This window comes from Branchiostoma lanceolatum, chromosome 6 (assembly GCF_035083965.1).
Source record: "Branchiostoma lanceolatum isolate klBraLanc5 chromosome 6, klBraLanc5.hap2, whole genome shotgun sequence".
Classification (NCBI taxonomy): Eukaryota; Metazoa; Chordata; class Leptocardii; order Amphioxiformes; family Branchiostomatidae; genus Branchiostoma; species Branchiostoma lanceolatum.
This window is the reverse complement of record NC_089727.1, coordinates 16091483-16118789: the sequence shown is the minus strand read 5'-3', so window position 1 is coordinate 16118789 and position 27307 is coordinate 16091483. Positions and strand designations below refer to the sequence as shown.

The window sequence follows — 27307 nt, the reverse complement described above, 5'->3', positions numbered from 1 at the left end:
ATAGATGAGCCCGCTTGTTGAATCTTACAGGCCAGCTATTAATCATATTAAAGAACAGAAAAATATCACAAATGCGTTTCTCCATCTGTTGGGAGGTACTTTTGCTGTTCATGGTCACACATGCCATAAGGCTGGTAGGGGTTGTAATCTTACCTCGTGTGCTATCCTTACAATTTGCAATTGATGAGTCAGCTTCTTACAGTCCAACTGTCAATCATACGAACAGAAAAAATATCACACTGAAACACATGTTTTTCTCTATCAGTTGGGATGTGCACTTTTATTGTTCGTGGTCACACATGCTGTAATGTCACAAATGATGACAAGGGATGCCCCATAGCATACTTAAGGTTAACACACAACGTTCCTTATAGCAGCAATATAAACAAGCAGAAGTACATAAACATACTTGCTGGAGCAGCACAGAACAAAATGCGTGTACAATTCTGGACGCAGCGTACACAACAAAACATATTAACCTGGCTTAAAACAAAAGCATAAAAATGTTTCAATATCACCACTTACTGCAGTGTTTATCACATGTATCAAGTTTCATACGTTTGAATGACAACAACTACATGTATAAGTGGTAAAAGACAAAGAAAGATTAATAGGGTTGTGTGAAAACATAATGTTGGACACGTTTCTGTCTTTTGTCAGTTAATACAGATTCGTTAGCTTTTCTCAATTCATTCAACTTGTCAAGTCAATGATAGTCACTTTTATCTTTTTCTTTCATTTTTACAGAACTTTTATATGCATCCTGGGTTTTTGTCAGTTTGTGTTGACACCAGTATCACACTACAGAGGCTGCATGTGAACACATCCTTACGAGAGGGCTAAATACACTGTCATACTCTACCATACAAGTGCAAGACCGATAGTTGAGCCCAGACTTGAAGTTTATTTCTACCTGACCTATTTGTATCATATGGCTTTTACACAACTTTCGGCCTCTGTTTTGGGTGTAATGGCAAGATAGGAGTGTTAAATGTTGAAAGTCACCCAGCAGTAGGGTTTTCCATGATCTCCAGCTTTTGCAGACAATGAAAATCTTTACCTTGACAATGAATACATGCATGTAAATAGTTTCAGTTTACTGTTATTGTTTCTAGAACTGCTTCAAGTCTACTACATGTAGTTACCCAATATCACATTTCATCTTTGCCAAACTGAAATTCATGCCAACTAAATGTACCATTTCTCAGTCATGCAAAACATTTCATCCATATGATAAATCAAGTTCAAAGTTACCATGTCAAGCTTTATAAGTCACCCTTTTCACTTTCACATACAATAACACGTACATGTCATCCTTTTGAAAACCCCTTCTTAATAATTACCTTCTTAATTAGTTTCTTAGAAACCCTGAGAGCTCTTATCTCATACCACATTGGTCCAAGAGTTGATTGGGTCAACACAAATTAAAACAAATTGAAATACAAGACTATTTGCAGCTGCTTATACCTTCAGACTGATTGCAGCCGCAGGGTGTCCAGACCACTGCAGCAGCAGAACACAGGACTACTAACTACAGCTATACCTTCGTGATCACTTTGGTGTATTGCAATATGATTGCAGTCTTAATAAGCAATACAATTGGATTGAATTGAACTGAATTAAGAGTCAAAACAGAAGACAGTGAAGTCTTGGTAAAGTAAAATGTGAGATACATGTAGAATCATTGGAAAAGCTAGCCAGCCTGAATACAGTCAAACATCACTAAATGTTTAGAAATTAAACTCTGTCCCATTTAGGTAACTTCAGAGACTGTTTTGTAAATCCTGACATGTTCATGTTGGCTTTATGTTCATATCTGCACACTGTGAGCCTGTGCTCAGTCTAGCATTGCATCACTACGGTTGTTCCAATCACAAACTCAAAGACATTGTGTACTCTTGATTTTCGCATTACCAAGAAATTCTAAGTGCCACAAACTTAAACAACTTCACAGTATGATGGACGCCCACATAGTGTCATGGACGTTAACCGACATACTGTCATCCTTTGCACAAGTGATTAGGAAAAGTGGTCTACGTACACGCATAATGTATTTCATTTAAAGGTTTCTTCTAAAATCCTGACTTCATTTCAATCACCACGATCCCTTCATTAGGACTGGTTAACAAGTCCCATTCTGGGATATACATGTACTGGTAGTTTACACTCACATTGCACACACTTCACAAAATGTGTTGTGTACAAATGGCTCGGATGAGAAGAGGTACGGACTGTAATGACTTGTACTTACATGTTATTGTTTTAATAAGGTGTCACACATGCATCACTGCTTAGTTACATGCTGTACTAAGATAGCTCGATGGCTCTGCGAGTTGTCATGTACTTCACAGACATAGTCTGATGTCTGCGAGCATCAAACTGCAGGAAGGTTTTCCCTTATACCCCCGTTCCACTAGCCCGGCGACCTCACTGTGACCACGCTGCGACCTAAAACTTGCTCAACGAGTTTCGTAGATTAAAAAAAAATGTTTTGTTGCGTCTTTTCAATCATACTTTTACATTTTGCATGATATTCCAATCATGAACTCAAGGGTTACACAAATCTAATTTTGGTCGGTTTACGGTCGCCCAGCAATTGGAAAGGAGGCATTAACAAAGTGGTCTTTCTTTAGCTGACTATACACATCAAGGCAAAAGGACGTTAGTAATAGTTTAAAAGTAAGTCTATACACTGATAGTAGGATACTTAGTTTCACAAGGTTAGTCCGAGGACGTGAAACGCGCTGGGCACGCCCTCCACGGCCATCCACATCATGCACAGGTACGTGACGTACTTGACGGGAATGTCGACGTCCCAGGGGACGGGCGCGGGCTCGGGCGCTCGGCTGGCCTGGAGCTGCCTGTCCCCCTCCTCCTCCTCTTCCTCCTCCTCATTACTGTCACGACTGTTCGTGCTCTTCTTCTTCTTCGGATCCTTCCAGAGGGAAAGATGAGTAAGGCATGTCAGTAAGTGTAAGCCCACGTTACACTTGTGTAGTGGTGCGGATCGGTCCGGCCGGACCGGTTCCGGACTTGTAAAACGTTTAGGTTCAAGTCCAAAAAAACCTAAACGTCTGGAAACAAGTCCGGACTTGAAAAAAAAATCTCCCACTTATACACTCCTTTTTGTTTCAAACCATCTTAAACCTTCCTTAGATCGTGAAATTTGCACTAGAAAAATATAAAAACATTGCTGTTTTTGTGTTTATAACTGAACCTTTGTGTTAATTACTGACTGTATATAATTCCGTATATATAGTTTTCAAATTACATGTAAAATATCTGCCAATTTGCAATGTTACATGCAACACGGAAAAAATATTCCAAAATTGTTGTTCAGGTCCGGACTTTCAAGTCCGGACCTGAACCTAAACCTCTGGACTCGAGTCCGAACCTAAACCTAAACTCGGGTTTCGATCCGCACCACTACACTTGTGCATATATACAAGTCCGCATGAGTTGCATATCAACATGTTTTTGGGTAAGGTTTAATTTGCAGCTGAAGAAGTAATTTCTTTGGTTCGATAATTAGGCTGCAAAATGGTGGGTCAAAGTAGAAAACAACTTTTTCCCTTCAAACTTTCTTAAACCCAAACATTGTTAATGCGCAACTCATATGCACTTGAATATACGCACAAGTGTGATAGAGCCCTAAGATCCTAAACAGTTTCTTCCAATGTGAATACTGTATTCGATGTTAGAAATGTTCCTAACACGTTGGTATATGGTGAAAAATATAAAGAAAGTCAAACAAAGGTTAGATATTGTTCAAAACGGTTACCGGGGGGGGGGGGCGTTATTGGGGTAAACCTGGTGATGTGGAATTGACTGCCGGAGTCAAACTGAAAATGGGTCAACTTTTCTATAAACTAAAAAAAAAAAACTTTACATCATTGTTACAGGGAGGTGTTAAAGGAAAGGAAATGATGCATTGAAAGCAATCTTACATAGATGGGCGGCAGCAAGTACTCGTCCGAGTAGTGCTTGGACTCGGGGGTGTTGGTTTTGGAGTAGATGCTGCTGCTGTAGACGTTGATGTCTGCAAACTGGGCGATGAGGAAGAGCAGCGTTCTGCAGGGGTACTTCACCACAATACGGGTGGAGAAGACCAGCACACTCCCTGGGGAAACACACATGGGAATCAGCAACAGTCTTTCCCATGAGGTGTCGCCAAAAAATGGCTAACTTTTCTGAAGTCTTCTGTAAATTATTCTTTCTACACGAATAGTTCAACAAAGTTGAGGTTCAATAAATTAGTCATTATGCTGAAATAGTCCCAGAGGCATGTGTAAAGCAGTTACTAGAAAGCTAAAGTTATGGTAGAACAAGGAGTTTCTTTGTTAGGAATAGAGCAACTACAATGTTCTGAGGTTTAGAATGTAAACATTTACTAAAGGAAGTTCTCTATTTCAATAAATGGTCAATAAATGTTCATAAAAAAAGACAATAATTTAATAATATGTTTTCTGCTATTGAATAGTTCACATTTAGGTGACATCAGCAACTCAAGAAACAGTCTGCAATACTCCTTTTTCTTGGTAGGTGGCACCACAAGCAAGGACATTATGTTTAGAAACACTTACCAACAATCATTCGTAACAAGGACATCCCAATGATTGCACTCAGTGATGCATGCTCTGAAAAAGAGGGGAAAAAAATCAACATTAACTCCTGGTTCACCAAATTCAATCCAAACTGAATCAAAGCAGATATACAAGACTTTTGTTCCATTCAGAGATACGGTAAACTAAGTTACCATTAACAAATCAAGAATTACAGTATTCTTCTCCTAGCAGAATACAACAGAACTGCAGCTCAGGTAACACCTGAGCATACAAAACATGTCCATTGTCCTACCAGACATTGTCTCCAGCAGAGCCAGGTAGGCGGAGTAGTTTCGTATTCTGCTGTGCCCAATTATGGCCCCCACAGCCACACCCATCAACACCACCTGTAACATCATGCCATATTCCTCACATTTAACCTTTACATACACTAACAAGTTTGTAAATTGTATCCTATAAAGAATGCATCTGAATTCGGTTACAAATCTAATCTAGTTTAACGTAGTTCAGATGCAGGAAAACAAAACAAGCAAGAATCTTTAATAACATCAACCTTGGTGTTATGAACCCACAAAGAAACCACATAGACCATAATTCAGTATTGTAACCCCCCCCCCTTCATGAAAGTGTATTAGTCCAAGATAGTGCCATGCTGGCATTCCAGGAGTAGGAAGCCAGGGGGTCAGAAATAAAACCATGTAGCTCCACAATCTCTGTCTTGGCTCCCTGTATCTGTGTCCAATGACCTTACCAACAGTCTACAACACTTGGAAAGGAACAGAGTTGTTGGCTTTCCTTTCAGGTCATAAAATAATTTTGTTGTTGAAAGATATTATTGATTATTGTGATGAGATAAGTTGAACAGGATGTTGATACTTTCTACTGGAATTCATTGATGTACATAAAACGTGAACACCAAAACCTATGCTTCAATCGTTGTTGAGAAAAGTCAGAAGACCTCTGAGATATATGTGTGTCACTCACCGTGTCAGCGAAGGTCAAGGTCGCAGGCTGGCAGCGGGGGTGGATGATGAGCAGCAAGATGGAGTATACCACAGCCTGCAGCCACACTGGAACCACGGGTCTCATGTTAGTAAGACTCAAGGAACAGTGTAAATAATGCACATAGAAATGTGCAAAACCAATGTGCTCCTACAGTTTAGAATTCACCATGGCCTGCAGCCACACTGGAACCACAGGTCTCATGTTAGTAAGACACAACTCAAGGTACAGTGTAAATAATGCACCAAGAAATGTGCAAAACCAATGTGCTCCTACAGTTTGGAATACACCACTGCCTGCAGCCACACTGGAACCACTGGGGGAATGGTTTCATGTTTAGTAACACACAACTCAAGGTACAGTGTAAATAATGCACCTAGAAATGTACATCCAAGCCCAACATGCCCCTAAGGTTTGAGACTAACATTTTACAGAAATGGCGCCCAGTGTATACTTAAAACTTAAAACAAGCAGCATTTTTAACATTGGAGACAATGGAGCCCTGACAAGTTTGCCATGCTTCCCATTAATTCAACAGGCCTGACAGTTAATTTTGCAAATCCCAATATCACAGCACAGCGAGCTCAGCTTTTAGATAGTATCTTATTGGAGCTTATTGGAGTAACAACTCTCTTAATAGCTGTCTATCAAAGTGATAACTACTCTTCCAGGAGAGAGATATAGAATACATAATAGTTTTGTGGTCTCAGTGTCCCTTACCTACAAGAAAGTGATTATTTACCTACAGTAGCTAACAGTTATGGTTCAAAGGCACAAAATTGGAGCTCTGACCAAAAAATTCAAGTCTGACATGCTTCCCATGAATCCAACAGGCCTGACAGTTGATTTTTCAAATCCCAACATCACAGCCTGGCTCTGCTTACTGTTTTGTGGTCCCAGTCCCTTCATATCTGTTCCTTACCTACCAGAAAGCGATGATTTACAGTAGCTAAGATTTGTGGTTCAAAGGCACAAACTGGTCTTGTTGACTCCCTTTGACCCCGTTCATACTAAGCAGCACGAGTCGCCCGAATCGCCGAAGCCGCATTCCTTCATACCAGGGGTCGAACGAGCGTGAGTTGTAAAATCGCTACATCCTCATACACGCTCTTGTTCCGGGCGGGATCCCTTAAGTTTTGTCTGTATCCCCACATCCCCGAAGATGGCCGTGAGCACGAGTGTCTCTTCGTCATCCCAGACGCCAAAATCGCCTGATTCTGCCATATTTCCGCGAAATAGTCCAACAAGCTAGGAGGTAGGCTAATATCGTATTATGGTGGCAAATAAGCGGAAATCAAGGCTGACGTCGAATATGACCCCTTGAACCATGTCTGGGTCAATATGCAAAGTAATGCGCCCGATGCACATCGAGCGACTTGGAGCGTTCATACTAAGCCCGAATGCGGCCAAGTCGGTAGTAATCCACCTCCCGGAGGTAGATTCATTGTGATGCGCATCGGACGTTTTCACATGCGAATTGAAGCGTTCATACTAGGCCACAGCAATGCGGCTTCGGCGATTTCAGCGATTCGGGCGACTTAGTATGAACAGGGTCAATGACAAGATAAACTCACCATGGTTCTCTGGGACAGCGCTCCAGTTGTCCAGCAGGTCGGACACCTGCAGCCAGATGGACAGCACCAGCACACCAAACAGCCCCCCGGTCAGGATGTCTGCCGGGCTGTGCACGCCCAGGTACAGCCGGCTGGTCATCAGGGAGAACGACCCTGGCAAACAGGAAAACAACGAGTTAGAACTGTTTACTACTGTCCAGTTGTATAGTGCTGGAAGTAGTGAAAGTATGAAATACTGATTTAAATTAAAACGACCCTGTCCCACAGGAAAACAGAACTGTTTACTACTGTTCAGTTGGACAGTGCTTGTAATAGTGAAAGTGTTCTAGGATTTGTCTCAGTCACTATGAAATTCTTAATAACAATCAAGAACTTAAAGTCTCAACTATTACTACCATACAAGGGCAGTGCGGAATTCAGTAAGAATATCTAATACATGTATCTATCATGCTTGTTGGTAACAGTGGGGAAAGACAAAGTAAAAATAACTCAGTACCTCTTACAGGTTTAAGTCTAAACAGTATAGAATGGTATATTATAAACCATTTCTGATATTCCATTGCTGAAACTAAACTGTGTCATAAAAACATATACATGCAATGTAACACTCCATCTAAGAAAGTGGTTAACCTTGATATAAATGAGATTTTTGGTTCCCAGGGAATCTATTTAGTATCACCTACATGCATATGTACATGCTAAGACTAATTTTGTGACATTGGGACCACCAAGCTCTGTGGTAATCATGTGTAATGTTACATTATACTGTTACATGTACCTGTACATACTTGCTAGCCAATTTCAAATGGGTTCTACTAAGTTAAACATTCCACAGTAATTTACATGTTTAAAACTAATTCTATCCTTGTGAGAACATGGCTCTTAAACATGTACTTCTACTTAGCTACTGGAATCAACAGGTTACAATTTTCACATGCAAATTTAAGGGTAGTCACTTGGTGTGGTATGGTTGTGCAGACCCATTGTTAGTGTGGGAACAGGCATAACGTTATACACCATTAAAAAAAAATCTGCAAGGCTACGATATTGTAAGCTAGGGTGTGCCAAAACACAAAGTGCATCAAGTGTTTCCAGAGACCTTGTATTCTAACTACACTTCACAACAAACAGGCACTGTCCTGCACTACAATGGCCAGCTTCACAATCATAGGACTGAATTGCTCTTCAAAAAACAGCAGGCATGTTTGTCACAATGTAGATAGGAACACTTAGTGTAAAGAAAGCTTGATATGTCTCATCGTCAATGTAAATCTGAAACTATGAAATTTTCTGCATACTTATGTTGCGGCCTAACCAGTGTGAACCCCCTGGACAGAACCACTTGGAAGTGCGGTGTGAAGACTAGCCGACTGCTGCCCACCCCTGTAATGTGTCAGGGACCCCAGCAGCAGTATAATCAATTGATGGATACTGCTGCTACCACTACTACTTGAAGAAGATTTCGGAAGACTTACATATGCACACGATGAAGAAGAGCACCACCAGGAAGGTGGTTGACATGTGGGAGTGCAGGTAGTAGTAGAACCACAGGTAGAACGGCAGCATGACCCCCAGCAAGGAGTGATGGCTCGGTAATGCCCTGGAATGATAACATGATATTAAATATACATGAGTTCTCAACATTACCTGTGTTAACATTACTAACATAATTCCACCAGGGTACATGATTCTGCCACCCTGAAAAGGCTCATTCAAACAGATTTAAACCAAACGTCCCCTGAGATGATGCACTCCTGTATATCTGAACTGTGCATACTTGAGGGGTGCTGCACTAGAGATCTCTCAAACCCACTGTTTTTCAAAGTGGCGGATTTATGTAACCCGGTGGATTAATGTTAATGGATGTTACATACATACAATGTACTAGTGTTCTGTCATAATGCATATGTGCTGTTTTCTGGTTGTCCTGTGAATACATTAATCAAGCACATCTGACAAAAGATCATTAAGTGCATGACTAGACCATTAAACTTTGGTGGATATTGCAGTTATATAGCAGCTTCTTTTGATACTTGCATCATTTTTTCTCCTCTAATCATATGGACTGCAATTCAAGACACTTTGTAGGACTTACATCTAACCTCCATTAACATTAATCTGCCGGGTTACATAAATCTGCCACTTTGAAAAACAGTGGGTTTGAGATATCTCTAGTGCAGCAGTTTAGATATACAGGAGTGCATTATACTGGGGAACATTGGGTTGTAGATCTGTTGGGACGTATATTTTCAGGGTGGAGGAATTATGTATCCTGGTGGAATTATGTTAGTAGATTTTACCATATAGCCTCTAACATACACTTGTACTTTGTAATGAGGAATCAGCAAATTGCAGCTAAAACCTTTAAAGGACTACCCACACAGGTCAAAATGATAATTTTTCCCTCAAACATTTTAGACCAACAGTCCTTTATAGAATACAGCAGAGGGTCAATCATATGTTAAATGTTATAAATCTCTATGTTCACATGTTAACACAATGGTGAGCCTCCTTTACAGTTAAGACTCCATAGACAATGTTACAATGTCTATGTTGTATGCCATGTGGATACTCATTAACAGCTTTTGAACAGATTGTGAAGGCAGAGGGCAACCGTTGTGTGGGGGTCGTATTTACCTACGACCTTTCAAGGGGCGGTACAGGGGTCACAGTAGCGTTACTCTTCATGCAAACGGCTACCTTTTGCTGAACAAGAAATAAATGAAGACATTTTTCTCGAAATTAAAAATACTCGTGTGAGTTTCTGCTACAGATTTACTTATTGTGCTTTAGTCTTCACTTGGTCCTTGGTTTAAGTACCGTGTTCTTAATGGCTTAAATGATTTACTTGTGACTTGGCACAAAAGTAAGTAGGCGGTTGTGCCAACAAAAACTGTGCTGTCCATAGAGCAAAGGTTTCACTATTGAATAATGTTGTTTATATTGGGGTGGAAAGGTAAACAACATCATGACATGTAAACAGTGAAACACAAATAATCGTTTTAGTGATGGAAAATCCCGTAAATGTCAAAGATAACACTAACAATGATTTACTACACAATGCTGTTTCAATGGAGGCAAAGAAAAAAGTCATGATTTTGCAATGTTGCATCATTTATGATAACTGACAATTTTTCAAAACCAAAGTCATAAGATTCTATGATAAAAACAATTGGGGAAAGAAGTGAATTTCAAGAACATCTGATTTTGTAGACACAAACAACAAAGCATTTTGTGAAAACTGCCCTGGGAAAATGTTTAAGAACCGGGTAACCTGATAAGATTGTTATTTCTATATGTGAGGTTAATAAATGCCACTCTTTCCATGCTAATACTAATACTTGCTAATCTCCTAGCAGAAAAAACAGCCAGGGATCATTTTGTTAGTCTTGTGCAGCCTTTTCTACCTTTCTAAATCTCTCTCTAGTGGGATCACAAAAAAGTGGACAGAGCTGACTGGAAATGCAGTGTGAAGGCTAGTCGACTGCTGCCCACCCGTATCAGGGACCACAGCACCAGTATAATGAAATACTGGATACTACTAAACTAGAGAGAGAGATACGCCAAAAAGCAATTACTCAAACAACTGGATATGATTTTTGGAAACGGTCAGGCGTTTCAAGTAGCATCCACTACTTTTCGTCAGTGACTGTGAGCAAGATCAGTTGAACAGCAGGTTTATAACCACGAACTATGAATTGATATGCAAATAAGGAGAAGACAAATTTTTAGATTCTTCTCCTTATTTGCATATCAATTCATAGTTCGTGGTTATAAACCTGCTGTTCAACTGATCTTGCTCACAGTCACTGACGAAAAGTAGTGGATGCTACTTGAAACGTCTGACCGTTTCCAAAAATCATATCCAGTTGTTTGAGTAATTGCTTTTTGGCGTATCTTATTACCTGGATGTCTAATCTTCATCGACGTAGAGAGAGAGATACTAATGCAAAATAGACAGTAGAAGACCAACAAAATAAAGTCTGCTTGAAGGTTAGATACTTACCAGTCATAGGCTTTCTCTAGACTCTCCACAGCATCTACAGGTGGGCGTGGCAAACACAGGAAGTTCTGGAAGGAGCAAACTGGGATGAGTGTAACAGTTACAAAAACCTAACAGTAGATTATCCTGCAATGATCTCTTCCAACAATGCATATTGCAATAGTACACAACCAATATTGTCCTACAGAAAACTAAAAAAAGCACATATCTGAATTGATTAATTAAGAAGATTCAGTACTAAGAATGTGCAAGAAGACTTGGAGGAGAGAGGATATTTGGTTCCACTTACCTTCAAGAACCCAGTAACATAAAAACCAATTGCCATAAGCAGAGCATAGAGTCGGCCCAGCCGAGATTCTAATACCCTGAAATACAGAAGAAAACAGAGTTAGAGCTTATCATGTACATGTTTATGTTATTCACTTTACACCATCTTATACCATTTCCATACAGCATTTTGTATTCATGTCACTATATAATACTATGACACTAAAAGTGCACGTACAGATGTTGTTTGGAAAAAAAAAACACCACTTTTTGATAAATGGTCTTTAGAAATACATGGCTTTTTAGATCTAGGATTCTGGCAACCAATTTCTTTTTCTTAAATGCATCCAGAGTATTTTATGAGGCTTGAAACTTGACTTAGAAAACTCAAATTTCTAGTCATTCTTACACATAGTAAGTTTCAATAACACTGTACCGTTACATATCGAAATTAAATGAGCAAAGATATGATACCGTTGTGTGGTGAGAACTGATAGAAAATCCAAGCCCTTATAGACTGATCCTGGCTGTCCATCACAATTAGCGGTTCAACCAATGAGAGAGTGGCTGCATGTCCGTCAGATATTTGCATTTTTATGTTTTGATTTTGCATTTCTACGTTTTGACGGAGGTGGGTGGGGCTATGGTATCTATAGTATTTACAGTAGGCGCGTGAAACTGAAAGATCATCATGTAGATAATTTTTGTGCCGTTTTTGCGCACTTGTGATAAGAAATCCGAACGCAAATGTGGTAAACAGTGGCATTAATTGTCAGTTTCATAAAGATTGCAGCAAGTAGAATATTTCCAGTTTTCAAGTCTCATAAAATGCTCTGGGTGTCTTCAACTTACAACTTCCAATCCTTCAGTGAAAACACTGTTAGAAGCCTGTAGGAAGCCTGAGGTGACTAAGATGTTTGTAAGACACGTACCACAGCAGACACAATACCAGTGGAGTGTAGAAGTCTTCTGTACCCAGGAAACTGATCATCTTCATTGCAGCGGTACGGGCGGGAGTGCGGAATTTCTACAGGTGGACAAAAAAGTATCACGTTGATCAACAGATGTGTACTGTAATAGGATGTCTGCTTACTGTAATTCTTGATATTTTCCCGGTAGTATTATGTTCGCTTTTTTCATGGTGACTGCTTCATTGTAAACTTAAAACAAATGTACGAAACGTGACTATAGCGCTATCACTAACTTAAAACCACAGCGAACACTTTATTTTCTCCTTACCCCAGAATCAAATTACTGCAAACTTAAAGGTATTTACAGTATTTGTGCATTCTGATTATGTATACAGTGTTTCTGTTCTTCTGTAAGTTTAACCTTTACTTGAGTTCTATTTCTTTGCAAGACTAATGCTCCAGAGTACACCAGGTTTTTTTCTTGCTACTGGACCATGCACAGAGACATTATTAATGGCATTTAATGCCATTCAGACGTTATTTGGAAGGTAATAGTAACCCACAATGTACTTTTCACAACGGAGTATGCATTAAACTGAAACGTTATGCCTGTTCCCACACTAACAATGGGTCTGTACAACCATGCCACACCAAGTGACTTGACTCGTTTTGAAACCTAACTCCTGTGGAACAAGGTTCACTCTACTGACTTTTACCTCATTTGCATACCCATTCTTATGATGTTAACTGCATTTGTAAAGCTTGTACAAGTACTGTGAACAACGCAACAGAGTGTGTTTGAAATGAATGGAATGAAACGGTTCAGTGGAGCAATCAGAAGGGGGTCACACATCAATAGTAAAAAAAACACTTTCAGTTCCATACTAACAGTCATCAACTAAAAATGCTATTGCTGACAAACTAATGCCGACAAGTTACATCTGTACATGTAAATGCTACATCTACATAGGTATTACCCCCAAATAACCCCTTCAGGGGCAAAGTAGGGGGGGGGGGGGAGTTGAGGTCCCGGGCTAAGGCGGGCAGGCCTCCAGCCTGGCACGGAACGCTGCCAAATGCTGCTGACAATCATACTAGTAGCGCTGTACAACAAATTAAAGTTTGAATTGAAAATCAGATTTAAAGAATACTAAGATCCTCTTGGTATAAGACCAGAAATTTGGTGTGTTTTCAATTCCTTCATTTTTATGACAAGACATTAGTAGAAATCATTCATATAATAGGATTACGAGTGGCTAGGGTTACGAAGAAAAATAGCTGGTAAAATGCTGTCTAGATATATACAACAGCAACTGTCTGGAGTTACAGATATGATTGACAGACCAGGACACCTGTGGACTCACCTGTATGGACACCAGGACAGGTGTGCCTACCAGGATGGACTCCAGCAGGATGTGGCGGATCCAGCGCCCATATGGTCCCAACTTGTCTGGAACACAAAGGGTGGCATAGTATGATATAACTACATGTAAATATGTCTCTCACTCATTCAACATGGAAGATACTATCATAGATTCGTACTGATCAGCTTGTGGAATCATTGCAGGTGATTTTGTGTGAAGCTCAATTTTGCAAGCTACTGACAGTCTACTGCATTTACACCAGTGTACGTATTCTCATACGATTATGACTGTGAATTGTCAAAATATTACAGCTGTGTACCGGTACACTGTACCGATACAGACAATCAATTAGGTACAGGTCCAAAATACCTAACCCTGCTGTATGTGTACTGGACCTGACTCAGGGGATGGCCACTTCGACAGATAAAATTACTAAGAAATTTTAATACTTAAGCCACTCTAAAGCACAGAAAACACATTTGCATGGCTGGAGTCAAATTTTCATCTGTGTTTTCATTAAAATAATACCTAGCACAATCAAATATTATGTTTTTACCAGTTCAAACATGCTTTTGTCCTTATTGAAAATCTAGCATTTTCCGAACAAGTAGTTTAGGTACACTGTAACAGGTTCAGGTCCGGACCTGTACCTTAACCTGTGTACCTGTACCTAATACACAGCTCTACGTCAAATACATAATTTGTATGATGAGCATTTGGGGCAGTTAGTACAGTAACTACAATTCGTCATGTTGGGGCTGTAAATAGACATTTGCATAGAGATTTAAGCACATTTGCTTTGAATACACACATGTACAATTGTACAAAGGCACCTGTTTGCTAGTTGAGCTAAATGGTAATGAGCCTTCTAAACAGTACAAAAACATATGAATCACATTAAATGTCCTTGTCTGGCATAAAAGATGTCAAAATGTGAACCGGTATTGAACTTGAAATCACATGTCCAAGACAGATGTCAAAGCACTGAATTTGAAATTGCATGTCAAAGGAAAATGATGCAGCATTGAACTAAAAATTACATGTGTTTGGTATATGTTCAAATATTGCGTCCCTAGATCATATATGTTTGATAAAAATTAGGGGGTTTCTTTTTTTCTGTGTATACAACAACACTACAAACAAGTCGTTTTTTAATGTAACATATATCTTTAATGCTTAACTACATTTGTATGTGCAGAAGCAGGGTACAGTAACATGATATTTTGAGTCTGTTATGGGTTGGTATAGCGCAGTAACCTTAGAGGCTCCATGTACAATGTAAACAGTGATGCAAGGCCTGATGTAATATCAAACACAAGTCAGATAGCAGCATCGAAGGTTGCCCACAGAAGTGTACACAAGCCTTGAGATCAAGGTTCATCTAGCAAAGGTTGCTGACCAGTGCCTGGTACTGAGTGGCTGTTGACCTACAGGTTTTTGACCTTTAAGTAAGTAAAAGTAAAGCGAATCATCCTCCAAAGCATGCCTTTTTGTCCAGCAAGTAATTGTGCAAAAACATTATGTTCTACACATATATTGATACAGAACTGAAACCTTAGCAAATCCTATTTAAAGCTTTCAAATTCTATTCAAGACAAAATACCTGATATCACAACAAAAGGTTCACGTCATAAACTTGTAATCCTTTCTTGTGTTCTGAGTCATGCTATTTTGCTAACTTGAGGGTGCCTGGTACAATTAAACACCACTTACTCACCACTGCTCTTTGTGTATGTTCTAAGATTACACAGTGTCTATGCAGAATGTCCCAGAACATAATAATCACATGTACATGTACCTTACAAAAGGTGGTTTCATTGTGTTCCATTACTACTCATTTGGGCCCTTTTTTTACTGTCCCTCGTAACAATGGCTGTACTGTCTTTCAAAACAACAAACTAACTCAAATCTTTTAATCTCACACAAAACAGATCATGAACACTAAATGCATCATCCCCATGTGTTGTTAATCATGCAACTAAATACTGGTTACACAAAACAGTAATTAAGGTCAACCTAAGATAACGAAATTGTCAAAACAAACAAAGCATTGATGGACAGTGCCCACAGGACAGACAAAACATCTACATGTAACATGAAGGGCTTTTTTGCTGACTTGCAATTGCTGTTCACTGGAGAAGAATGTAATGCCTGCTTGCGTAATATGTGTAACGGTGACAATAGCAGTGGTGACAATGGGCTCTTTCAACGGTGAACAATTGAAACAGGTGGGGCTTGAACAAGACTTGAACAGGTACTGAAGTGGAACAACTTGAAAGCAGAAGCACTGGTAAAATGTGCAGGTATCTAGTGGTTTGGGTGCCCTTTTTGAACTGAAGAGCCTTGAAAATGTATGTATATAAATTATTATCAGCAGTAGAACTGACACGTCAACAACAAAACCACCTGAAAATGCGTTATAGATTCATGGGCTCTTGCCAATGTGTTGTCATGGATTTTAGATTGAGAAAAAATGTCTTCCTTTGAAATGGCCTAGTGCCTGAAGGCATTTGAATTCTGAGTGATGAACTGATCAGGAGAGCCTACTTTCTTTGCATGCAGTGAACTGAGTATCCCCTTACATGTGTACTTCAGCACAGGATTTCAACCATGTAAAAGATAAAAACTCTCCAAAAAATTCTGGTTTGCAATCTGGGTCAATTCTTATAACTGTTTCAAACAAATGTAAAAATGCTGTCTACATGTCCTTTTTGTTTCTCCAAGGACTTGGTTTCTCTGTACATTGGTAGTGGTAGAACCACATGCCCACAACGATACAAACATAGGAGTTAAGAATAGAGAAGTTGTGTGAAACCTCACCCTGTTCACGTATAACAATGTTCACATTGTGACATGGTTTGTCCTGCACTGAGAGCTATATACAATTGCCATCTAATGAGGTAAAGGTTTAATGTGGTTTGTAGATTACATGGCAAGCCATAAGTATAACTGTTGTGCACAAAGTGGTTGAAACAAATGATAATTTCTAAAGAGGGTGAACCAATACACTCATAGTCATACATGTAAAACATGTGTGAGGGGTTGAAGAAAGACTGCCTTATCAACAAAGACATATTTTTCTAATTGATTTAATTTGCCTTGTTTCAATTACAATAGAAGGCCTTTCAGAAATTAGAACATTGTTATGTACCGTTCTTCTTACACCAAACGTAACATTATGTAATCATGCACTATTACAAGCCGTGTGTTATCTGGTGCCACAACTGGGGTAACACAAGAATGATTGATGGGACTGATGTTTTAATGACAGCCTCGCGTCCGCAAATCTCCAAGAGCTTCAGCTATGCCCCATAAAATATGCACACAGCTTACCTATCGGTGCATGAACGACTCTCCCCTTCTTCTTCTCCGTTCTCCCGTCTTCCCCCTTCTCATCGGACGCCGTCGAAACTCCCTCGGCGTCGGAATCGGCCTTGCCCGGCTTGCCCTGCCTCTTGCTCGCCCGCGAGCGCGAAACCACCGGCTCTTCAATCTCGTCTGCAGACATGTCTGTCAGTCAGAGTACTACTACACTGCACTACTAATCAATCAACGAAATAGCAATTGAGTTATGAATGCGACAACTGTGTGCTCAAGGAGGACCCTTGACCGCACGGTCTAGCTAACCCGCGATGCGTGAAAAGCTCTTTGTTGGCAGCTGAAGATATCCCGACCCGGCCTTGGGTGAGAAAAAACAGGGGAGGGGGGCGAAGTCGCCGTTTTCTACCACCCTGATCTACCGGTAAAACACTTCAAACTACCCGATTCTTTCTCTACATAAACTCTCCGTAACCTCCACGGTCATGATTGTCACTACAGTCGTACGGGAGATTCAAAGAACCACCCTGGGAAAACAATCCACCGGAAAATGTCGACAGACAAAAGCCGAAAAATCAATGACCGAAAATTCTTTGGGTGACATTTGACGACCTTTAACCTCATACGTCATCCATTTAGAACATACCACTTGACAATGGGAGAAAAATTTATATACAATAAAAAAATAACTACAGTTTCATTACTAGTAATATTTCTCCAACTTCATCTTAAGACATTAAAGCACATAAGATAATGTGTTATTGGGGTTATTCCAGCTTAATAACTAAATTGAAATTCCCCCTGTAAAGCTAAATGGGAATGTCCATATTGCCCCGCAGGATATGCGCACCATCGCGCGAGAAGTAACCAAAGTTCACCTGTAGTACACACCGATCGGACGTTCACCCCTATTGTTTATCTTTCCGGCCTTATTTAACGTACAGTCATGTGTTTAAGCTGATAGTGACTACACCTCTGAGAGCATGTAGCAAGAACAGGACACATTTCAGGACGATTTTGTAGCTGAAACTATGCGGTGTTCTCTGCGGCTGTGTGTGGGGGTGACTGGTGTGTGTGGTGTGCTGTTTCTCGGGTTGGGGATTGGAGCGATCTTTCTGTTCGACAGTTTGTTGCACGATCAGATCAAAAAGGTAAGGCTGTTTTTAAGTGGATTCTTTAATTGATTTGACCGATCCATCGATTATTGGTATCAAGGTTTCAAGTTACAGGCAACCAGTAAGTTTCTTTGATTTCTTGTTCAACTTATTGGTGTTTTGACATTTTCCCACAAAGAATATGTTTGCATGTGAAGTTCTTCATGACCTTGACATTCTCAAGTTTGCAGCCATGTTAAATAGATCCTCCAATAGACGACACCAGAACAACCAAGGACATTATATAGAGGATTCCTATATAATGTCCTTGAAACAACCAGCGAACCACATTGAGTAATTAGACATTAGACACAAATCCTCCTACACTGCAAATGTGAAGTTCGGGGGATTTAATTTCATGGTAGGGAGATAATTAATGACGTGTTTGCAGTGGTTTTACAAGTAGCTTCGCCGTTGAAATGGGGCATGCGGGTAAAATTAAAGATAGAACAAACATTTTTATGGTGGTTTTAAGTTGGCGGTGAAGATGTCACCGCAAAACTGCGAACATTAAACCACTGCCAAAATTTCAACATTCAACCAGTACTAGTATTTTGATAGTCGTCACTCTCAGTGATATAGGAAGTCAGGATGTGCTGTGCCCTTTTCCTCTTACTCACACTTGTTTCCTGTTTCCTTACAGAATGAGGTAATTGAGAAGGGTTCGTACCTGTACGAGCAATGGAGCGACATCCCCGTACCGATCTTCATGCAGTTCTGGGTGTGGGACTTACTCAACCCTGAGGAGGTGCTACAGGGGGAGAAACCTGCCGTCAGACAGAAAGGACCATATACCTACTCGTAAGAGACTCAGAAAAGTTATATACATGTATAAACATCCTACATGTATGTGCAGGGGTGTCCCTGTGGTTTAGTGGTCTGCGCTTCTGTTACTTACCACATCTGGTTCTGATTACTTGGAACCAGAAGGCCCGAGTTCAACTCCTGGGTAGGACACCTCTGGACAAGAGGCACATTGAGTCATACCAAAGACTTTATAAAAATGGTACATACTTATGAAACAGTATATGGAAGTTAAACACACTCCACTGCCAGTGGACTAGCCCCCTGCTGCAGTGATTGCACCACAGTGTGGTCCAGGGCTATGAAACGGGGATGGGCACCGCCCTATACATCTTATGGTGTGGGAGGATTTTAACTTAACATGTGTGTGCGTGAATTGTGCATCTTTTTGGCAATGTCCCTAGAGTCCCTAGGGCTCAGCCATTCATTCTTTACATTTTGTATATGAATGTAAGTTTTGTTAATCAACATCCATACTTCCATTGCCATTTGTCTCCACTAAGCCATTTAAAAAAAAATTTTTATCAATATTGAAGGGTAGAACATGCTCCAGACCAAAAAGAAGATTTTTTGAGAGTTTTAATTTCTTTATTCAACATAATATCTGGACAACAAACTTCAAATGAATCATGGAATTTGAAATGAAAGATATTTTTCTCAAGCTACTTTTCACCTCTGTACGTATATAGCATTAGACTGTTTGAAAATGTATCAGTATACTTGACAGTGTTTCTTTTTATCCAATTCCCAGGGAAAGAGTAGTGAAGACAAACATCACCTTTTACGACAATGGAACTGTGTCATACATGCAGCCAAGGACTTTCACTTTCCTCAGGAACATGTCAGTTGGACCAGAGAACGACACATTCACCTCCTTAAACATTCCGCTGGTCGTGAGTATATAGAACAACTAAAATGTTCTGGAATTCTGAACAACTAGTTAGTTCTATCTATGTGCACACTTTTCAGTCTTGTTGCATCTTATATAACTCCAAGTAAAAACTTTTGCGTGCTGAACTCCTATAAGTCCCTATTGAAATGCAGTACCGTAATTCTAAGCTGCACATTTGACTTTGCTAAGAATCAACACATTCAGAGTTTGTGATAACAGCGGCGAAACAATCAACTTTACAACTATTTCAGTGTTAGTGTTTGATTGAATGATCATTGGTGGCTTGCTTGCTTACAATAGCTTGCTTGCTTGGTTCCTTACTTGGTTTCCACATTGTGTACTTGATGTTGTTCATATTGGTTTTGGTTATGTTGCCATTTAAAACCGGTGTGTTACGAAGCTAGGGTGATATGCCACAGGACAGTTATACCAGCTATACAGATAGATACATACAGGTTTTATGTGCTACTAATATTTATGAGAGACATGTTTCTCCTTTACAGACCATAGCAGAACTGATCCAGAATGAGAGAGACATTGTTAAAGACCTGGTGTCAATTATCGAGAGGTTGGCCCAGGAGACACTGTTCATGAAGCTAACTGTAGGAGGGCTGGTGTGGGGGTACAACGACTCACTCCTCGTGGATGTCAACAAGCTTGTGCCTGGTCTCCTACCGTCTGCAGAGTTTGGGTTGTTCATGGGGGTAAGTACTACAGACTCAGTTCTTACTTTTTATTTTTTTGTACATTGATGTAAAGATGTACTGATAGTGTTTAACTACCTTACTAGTATTTTGAGGCATTGCCTTTTCTGTGGAAATATAAATTTAACCTCCTTGGAAAAAAGGTAGTAGTCCAGGTGGCTGTTACAAACTGTGCCACCTTAGATTAATTTTTGTCATTGTCGCAAATCAAACTTTTATCCAATACAACAAAGAACAACTCACAGAATGCTAAGATTAATTTCTGCCGTTTTGTTTTGTTTCAGCGCAAAGTCAATGGAACAGACGGAGTGTACTCAGTTTTCACAGGGAAAGGCGATGTTACGAAGGTCAACCTTATCGACACATGGGATGGACAAAAGTAAATATTTTTCACAGATCTTTCTGATGAATTGATTAGGCTATCATTATAATAATAAATAAATGTTTTATTTGTCACTGTGCAGTACAGAGTGGCAGGGTTCAATAGTAGCCCTGAATTAATCTGCTGTTTACATAGATTGCACCTTAAAAACGATAGTTAGGTATTAAAATGATTGATTCTAACATTCTTTGTGTATTGAAATAGTGTCCATTGTGTGACTGTCTTCCAATCCTGAACTTCATGACCCTTAATGTGATGTGTGAGTAACCTGAAACGGTAAACATGATCACATGAAGTATGATATACAAAGAAACAGATCTATACTACCAATATTGATTTGTAACTGAATTTCAAAAATCATAAATAATAGTACATTTTGATAATCTAGTATATTATTCAGATACATTACCATCTCAAAATGAAGTTGTGGTCAATTAACATTGAGACTATCTCAGTTTGTGTCATGATTTCTCTTTGGATCTGACTTGTACCTGATTTGTTTTTGTTCCTTTTTGCTAATACAGAAAGCTGAATTATTGGAGTGATGACCCCTACTGTAACATGATCAATGGAACAGGTAACATTTAATGATTAACGACTTTGTTCTGGAGGCTGAAGTTAGACGCATAATAGATATTTAAAGCACCCCAATATTTGTCTGTTATCTGTTTGCTTAGCAAAACCATCATGTATTAAACAATAACATCAAAAGATTGTGTCAATCTAGTTTGGGAGTGAAAATTTGGCCATTTGTTTATATTTTGCCATGAAATGTATGAATAATTGTACATTTTCTGAATTTTAGATACTAACTTTCTTACGTTTTTGTTTGTTTGCAGATGGAAATTTCTTTCCACCCTTCATAACAAAAGAGGCGAAAGCCACCTTATTTTCCACTGACATTTGCAGGTAGGTCAGATGTTAGCAGCATAGTTATCTCCATATGAAACATTTATCATACCCAGATTAAAAATGTGTGTTGTACTAGTACGTATTTGCAATGCTGTAAGCCACCCCCTTATCTGTATCATGTATGCCAACATCTCAATTCTGCTACGTTTGAAAACACAAAGGAAAGCAAAGATGCACTTTCGTACAATTACCATTTCATATATTGATAGCCATACCTTTAAGTATCAGACTTTTCAACCTAGGATTGATGTGTTCAAAAATTCGTATTTTCCTAGAACGATCGTAGAGTGGAACTCGTTACAACCAAGTACCGTGGAAGCATCCTCATTAGATAGCTTTAAACAATGCATGCAGTTGGATATGCAATATGGTTAGACGTGACAGGTCATTCGGTGTAATATAACCAGCTGCTGCTGCACCGGGTGCCTGCGAAGCTGGTGTGTTACGCCGAATGGCGGTTATACTGGCTATATAGATACAGAGACAGATACCAGTCGAAAAAAAAAAGATCATACACATGTACTTAAAATTACATGTTGTAGATTGTTTAAGGTATCTGTCTGAGTCTGAGGGTGTGATTTGTCCAGGTCGGTTGAAGGAGAGTTTATCAGAGAGAGCTCTGTGCGAGGGATCCCCACATACAGGTACGAGGCCCCGGAGAGGCTGTTCCAAAGTGGTGACATCAACCCTGACAACAAGTGTTACTGTCAGAACCAGGCCTGTCTGCCTTCAGGACTGCTCAACATCAGTATATGTAAACAAGGTCAGGTTCTTTCACTTGTTTGATACTTCATTCTTACCTCAGAATTATCAGTATTATCAGAAATTGTGAATTAGATATATGTCACTGATATTTGGATTAATTTGAGATACAGTACATGTGGGTGAGAACAGTGATGGCAAAATAGATTTTTCTGCATGAGTTTATAGAAGAATTAGCCTGGATGCCAGACCCCCAAACTGAAATATCTATCCCCACACGATAGATATTTTAGTTTGGGGGTCTGGCATCCAGGCTATAGAAGAATAAGTTGTGCTAAGCATGTGCTCAGAGACAGCCTTATTGTTGCATAAACTGGCTAGCAGTTTATTCTAATACTGTATACCTGATAAAAAAATATATAGCTCTTGCACAAAAGTTTCAGTTCAAGCAAAATCAAGTAAATAGTTGAAAAAGCACCATCAAGGCTTGAAATTATTTTTTGGAATTGGATGCACTGGTGCACCCAACCAAAAAAATTAGGTGCACAGAAAAAAATTTGGGTGCACCACATAAAATAAAGTTGAATGTCAGCAAAACATAAGTTTGACGCTACTGCCTCTCTTAAGAACTTCAATCTGTAATTCTATCCAGATTTCAAATTTCAACCAAGCAATTCATCAGATTAAGTACAACAAAAGATTATATTGCTTTTTCTGATACTTACATTTCAAAAATATTCTGTATGCTAGTGTACCGTTACCCTGTAGAGGTACATGTATCTAGGTGCACTGGTGCGCCCACAGTAAAAAATCAGGTGCACAGCTCCAATTTTGGGTGCACATAGGTGCACATGCACCCAGTACTAGTATTTCGAGCCCTGACCATCAAATGTCATCATTCCATTACTAGTAGGGTTACTGTAAATGCATTTAAGTTTGCATGGTTTTTATTTCACGCTAAGGCAAAAATGGAGTGGTTTTAAGTAGCAGCAGCGCTATCGTCACATACTGCTACAGTATTGTACAAACATAAAACCACCGTGAACATTGCTGCATTTACAGTAGTACATGTCCAATAGCTGTTACATATCTGCTTGCTTTTCAAGCAATGAACCTTGATGTCCACATAATTTGTAGGATTGTTTTGACCAGAAATCTTTTTTTCCACCACTAAATTCCTGATACTGTACACAATCATAGGTGCTCCTGTGATCATGTCCTCACCACACTTCTACTTAGGAGACCAAAGTCTGGTGGATTCCATCATAGGAATGCACCCAGACCCCGAGCAACACAAAGTGTACTTTGAAGTCGAACCGGTAGGTGATGCTATTTTGTTTTCTTCATCACTTCAAATCTTTCTTAAACGTTTGAGCCCTAGCTTGAAAAGGACTTTCATTTGTAAACCAAGGCCCTGGAAATGAACAAAGTTATGAGAGCAATCTCAATGATTTATGCATAATCAAGTTGTGAACAAGCTAGGACATTATGGTATCATCACTCTGAAGTTCCAGCATGTATGGACTAGATCAGTAGTAATACATTATTAGCTGATGTGTCAATTAATACAAAGAATTGATTGATGAAGATGACTGCCAATCATCATGACAACCTCTACGCATGGATTGCTTGCTGACATATTTTCTGTCTATTTCTTTTCTTTGATTCCCCATTCCCTGCGATCCATACATATAGCTCTCAGGAATTTTGTTGGCTGCGGGAAAGAGACTCCAGGCCAACATCTATGTCAAGAAAATAGATCATATACAGTAAGTGCGCCAGTACAGGGTGTCTGCACATGACAGCACAGCTGCCACGCTGGTTAGTCCAACCTGGAAGAGTCACACCTAGAAATCTGTATGTCGTATGTGCATGATGATGATTGCATGTACATGAACAGAATCAAGTGGTCTGACTATTTACCAGAATACACTAGCTACACAGAGAAGGGGGAAACCTACTGAAATACAGTATGCTTTGATAAGTTTGGCGTAAGTTTGACTATAAATTCTAGCTTGGATTGGACACATGCGCTTATTGACCTTGCTAACAAACATTGTAGTCAGTAAATGATAACAGACATGGTGACGGGCCAGGATCGCCCAATATTTTCTAGTGATTTCTTGTTCCCATGGCCATATATATACACATAATTGTATGCCAGAATGTAGCAACCAGCGATGGAAAGCATGTTGTATAGATTTCACCCTTCTATAGAATTCCTGTGTATTCTGGAAATATAGTCAGACCTGATTCAAATTTGACAAGAATCTTCCAGGTTTGACAACCCAGCATGGTGAACAATACTTCAGCATAGTCGTGTGATATACCGCTTGTGTTTTTTCCAGTTGACAGGGTTTCCTATGAACGTTGCCAAGCGCCTGCAAATAAATATATTCGTCAGGAAAGTAGAACACATTCTGTAAGTGTTGTCTCAAACTGCTTGTCAGTACGCAGGGTCAAGAAGACATGCTGCAGCTGCTTTGCATACTAAGTCTTAATTGCTGCTGCTGCATTCAACAATGCAAAATGATACTTAATTTTCATTTTGTAAATATAAAATGTTCTCAGATCTTGCAGTTGTGCACACTGCTGCCTTCTTGCTTGAAACTGAACTTTACTAATGCTTATATTTTGGTGCCATTTCTTAGCTTTTGAACCTAACATTTAAAACCACTAAACGAAAACAAAGCTTTCACTGTGCGACTAGCCTCTACCAGGCACCAGAGGCAGTTGGAAAGAGGAGAAATTGGCCAAATAGACAAATAACATGTTGGCAGCCAACTGAACTAACAACTGAACTTAATGTCCAGTTTACTCCTCTGTCTAGCTGGTCACTTTCTACTCTTTCCGGCCACCTCTGGAGCCTGGTAGAGGCTATGTGTGACTACAAGATGCATGATTGTTCACCTTGTATCCTTGATACATGCAATATATATCTATCATCAAAACAGAAATGAATATTCCTCTCTGTATTATGTTAAAATAGGTTGATATGAAAATACAGGTAACTTAAGTATTTAAAAGACTTGAAGATACAACTATATTATTCTGATTTAAGTCCTTTCATTCCTCTTTCAGGCAAACTGGTAATGTCAGGGAGATGTTCTATCCCATACTCTGGCTCAACGAGGTTGGTTTCTTCCTCTACATAGCTCTTTATCATTTTTCTAATGAAACAGACATACACAAATGTACCTGTCAACATGTAAAATCTGTGGAGTTATGTCAGATATTTGTCTTTGGTTCTTGCTGAGACATATTATGTGTTAGGAGTAGTAAATAGTTTACCTAACTGGGCTGTTTGTGGGAACAAAAATTAAAAATTAAGCTTATGACTAATAATTTCTTTCTACATTTTGTGTTTTGTTCTCTTTTATATAGTACGTTTCATTCCCACAAGCTCCCCATCTGAGTACTAGTTTGTAAATGTGACCTAGCATAGGTCTGTTACATCTCTGCTAAATCTCTATCTATACTACCCTGGGAAGATTGTAATTCCTTAGTTGTTAGTTTTGTTGTTTGACAGAGTACATTTATAGACCCGGTCAATGCTGACAAGTTCAAGTCCCAAGTTACAAACAACATCAAGCTGATGTATGGAGTGGAGTATGGGATGATAGGAGTGGGCTGTGTGCTGCTGATCATGTTCATCATCCTCTTTGTCAAGCACAGGAAGAGGGTAAGTTGGGAAAAGTTATTTCCAAAACTCAAGTAAGTTAAAATCCTCCCACACGCTAGGTGTATAGGGCGGTGCCTTTCATAGCCCTGGGCCACACTGTGGTGCAATCACTGCAGCAGGAGGCTAGTCCACTGGCAGTGGAGTGTGTTTGACTTCCATACTGTTTCAAAAGTATGTACCATTTTCATAAAGTCTTTGGTATGACTCAATGCGCCACTTGACCAGAGGTGTCCTACCCAGGGCTTGAACAGGGGCCTTCTGGCTCCAAGTAATTTGAACCAGATGTGGTAAGTAACAGAAGCACCGACCACTACACCACAGGGGCACCCCCCGAAACTCAAGAGTTAGACTGAAAAACAGTCAAAAGAAAAAGAGTGTTTGTACCTTTTGCCTGGGTTCCACTTTAAGGAGAAGACAGGTGAAATCTTTTGATATTTCTCTCTTCTACTGAGTGACAATTAAGAAACTAGTAATATACTGTTTCCAGCCAATATTTTAACAGTGTGTTAAAAGTGTATGTATGACAAAACCCTCATTGGCATCCTCTTCACTTAGATGTTTCTCCTGATGGGTTGATTGAAGGTGAGATAATGATGATAACATACTGCTATAGATACATGTGATGCCATGACTTGTGTTGTCTTTCTATCCTTACAGCAAACAAACACTATGACTGGAACCAGTGATGAGAGAACGAATCTTCTGAACGGAGACACTGTACAGTGATGACAAGAACTGCTGTATGAGACCTACCAACAGTATAATCACAGTTCAAACTGTGGCTGAATATTGTGTAGACCTGCATAAAGACTAAAGACATTCAGACTGTCTGAATATATTGAAAGTGCTGACAAGATTGAAAGTGAACAATGTTTTGAAATTTTGCAAAATGCCTAACTTTGTTGCAAGTAAAATGGCTTTACTGGTATAAATTGTAGATACTGTATTTTGGTACATACTTTTCTACATTTTGTACCACCATTTCTAACTTTGATTTTCAAAGGCTGAATTATCATGCAACAAGTGGAACCAATCTAGGCTTATGCAAATCATCGACTTTTTCTGTAACAA

At 39.5% G+C, this 27307-nt stretch overlaps 2 protein-coding genes across 3 annotated transcripts; one reads left to right on the top strand and one right to left on the bottom strand.

Annotated features, from left to right (window-relative positions):
* Window positions 1–251: 251 nt before the first annotated feature.
* Window positions 252–17632, bottom strand: LOC136436840 (uncharacterized). The gene is made up of 12 exons (XM_066431199.1): window positions 17020–17632; window positions 13687–13772; window positions 12344–12438; window positions 11434–11509; window positions 11148–11212; window positions 8617–8741; window positions 7142–7294; window positions 5550–5635; window positions 4858–4951; window positions 4584–4637; window positions 3948–4120; window positions 252–2935 (listed from the first exon to the last, which is right to left on the bottom strand). Exons 1-12 carry the CDS (start codon window positions 17192–17194, stop codon window positions 2714–2716), a joined length of 1404 nt encoding a protein of 467 aa, XP_066287296.1. The 5' UTR covers window positions 17195–17632; the 3' UTR covers window positions 252–2713.
* Window positions 17633–17851: 219 nt separating this feature from the next.
* Window positions 17852–27020, top strand: LOC136436835 (scavenger receptor class B member 1-like). 2 transcript variants are annotated; one of them, XM_066431193.1, is made up of 13 exons: window positions 17852–18155; window positions 18802–18959; window positions 19714–19855; window positions 20358–20558; window positions 20843–20937; window positions 21465–21517; window positions 21780–21849; window positions 22440–22615; window positions 23755–23873; window positions 24903–24976; window positions 25636–25687; window positions 26084–26236; window positions 26894–27020. In XM_066431193.1, exons 1-13 carry the CDS (start codon window positions 18036–18038, stop codon window positions 26960–26962), a joined length of 1482 nt encoding a protein of 493 aa, XP_066287290.1. In that variant the 5' UTR covers window positions 17852–18035; the 3' UTR covers window positions 26963–27020. The 2 variants fall into 2 exon arrangements, with proteins under 2 accessions (XP_066287290.1, XP_066287289.1); XM_066431192.1 differs by lacking the exon at window positions 24903–24976 and adding an exon at window positions 24250–24323.
* The last annotated feature ends 287 nt before the right edge of the window (window positions 27021–27307 follow it).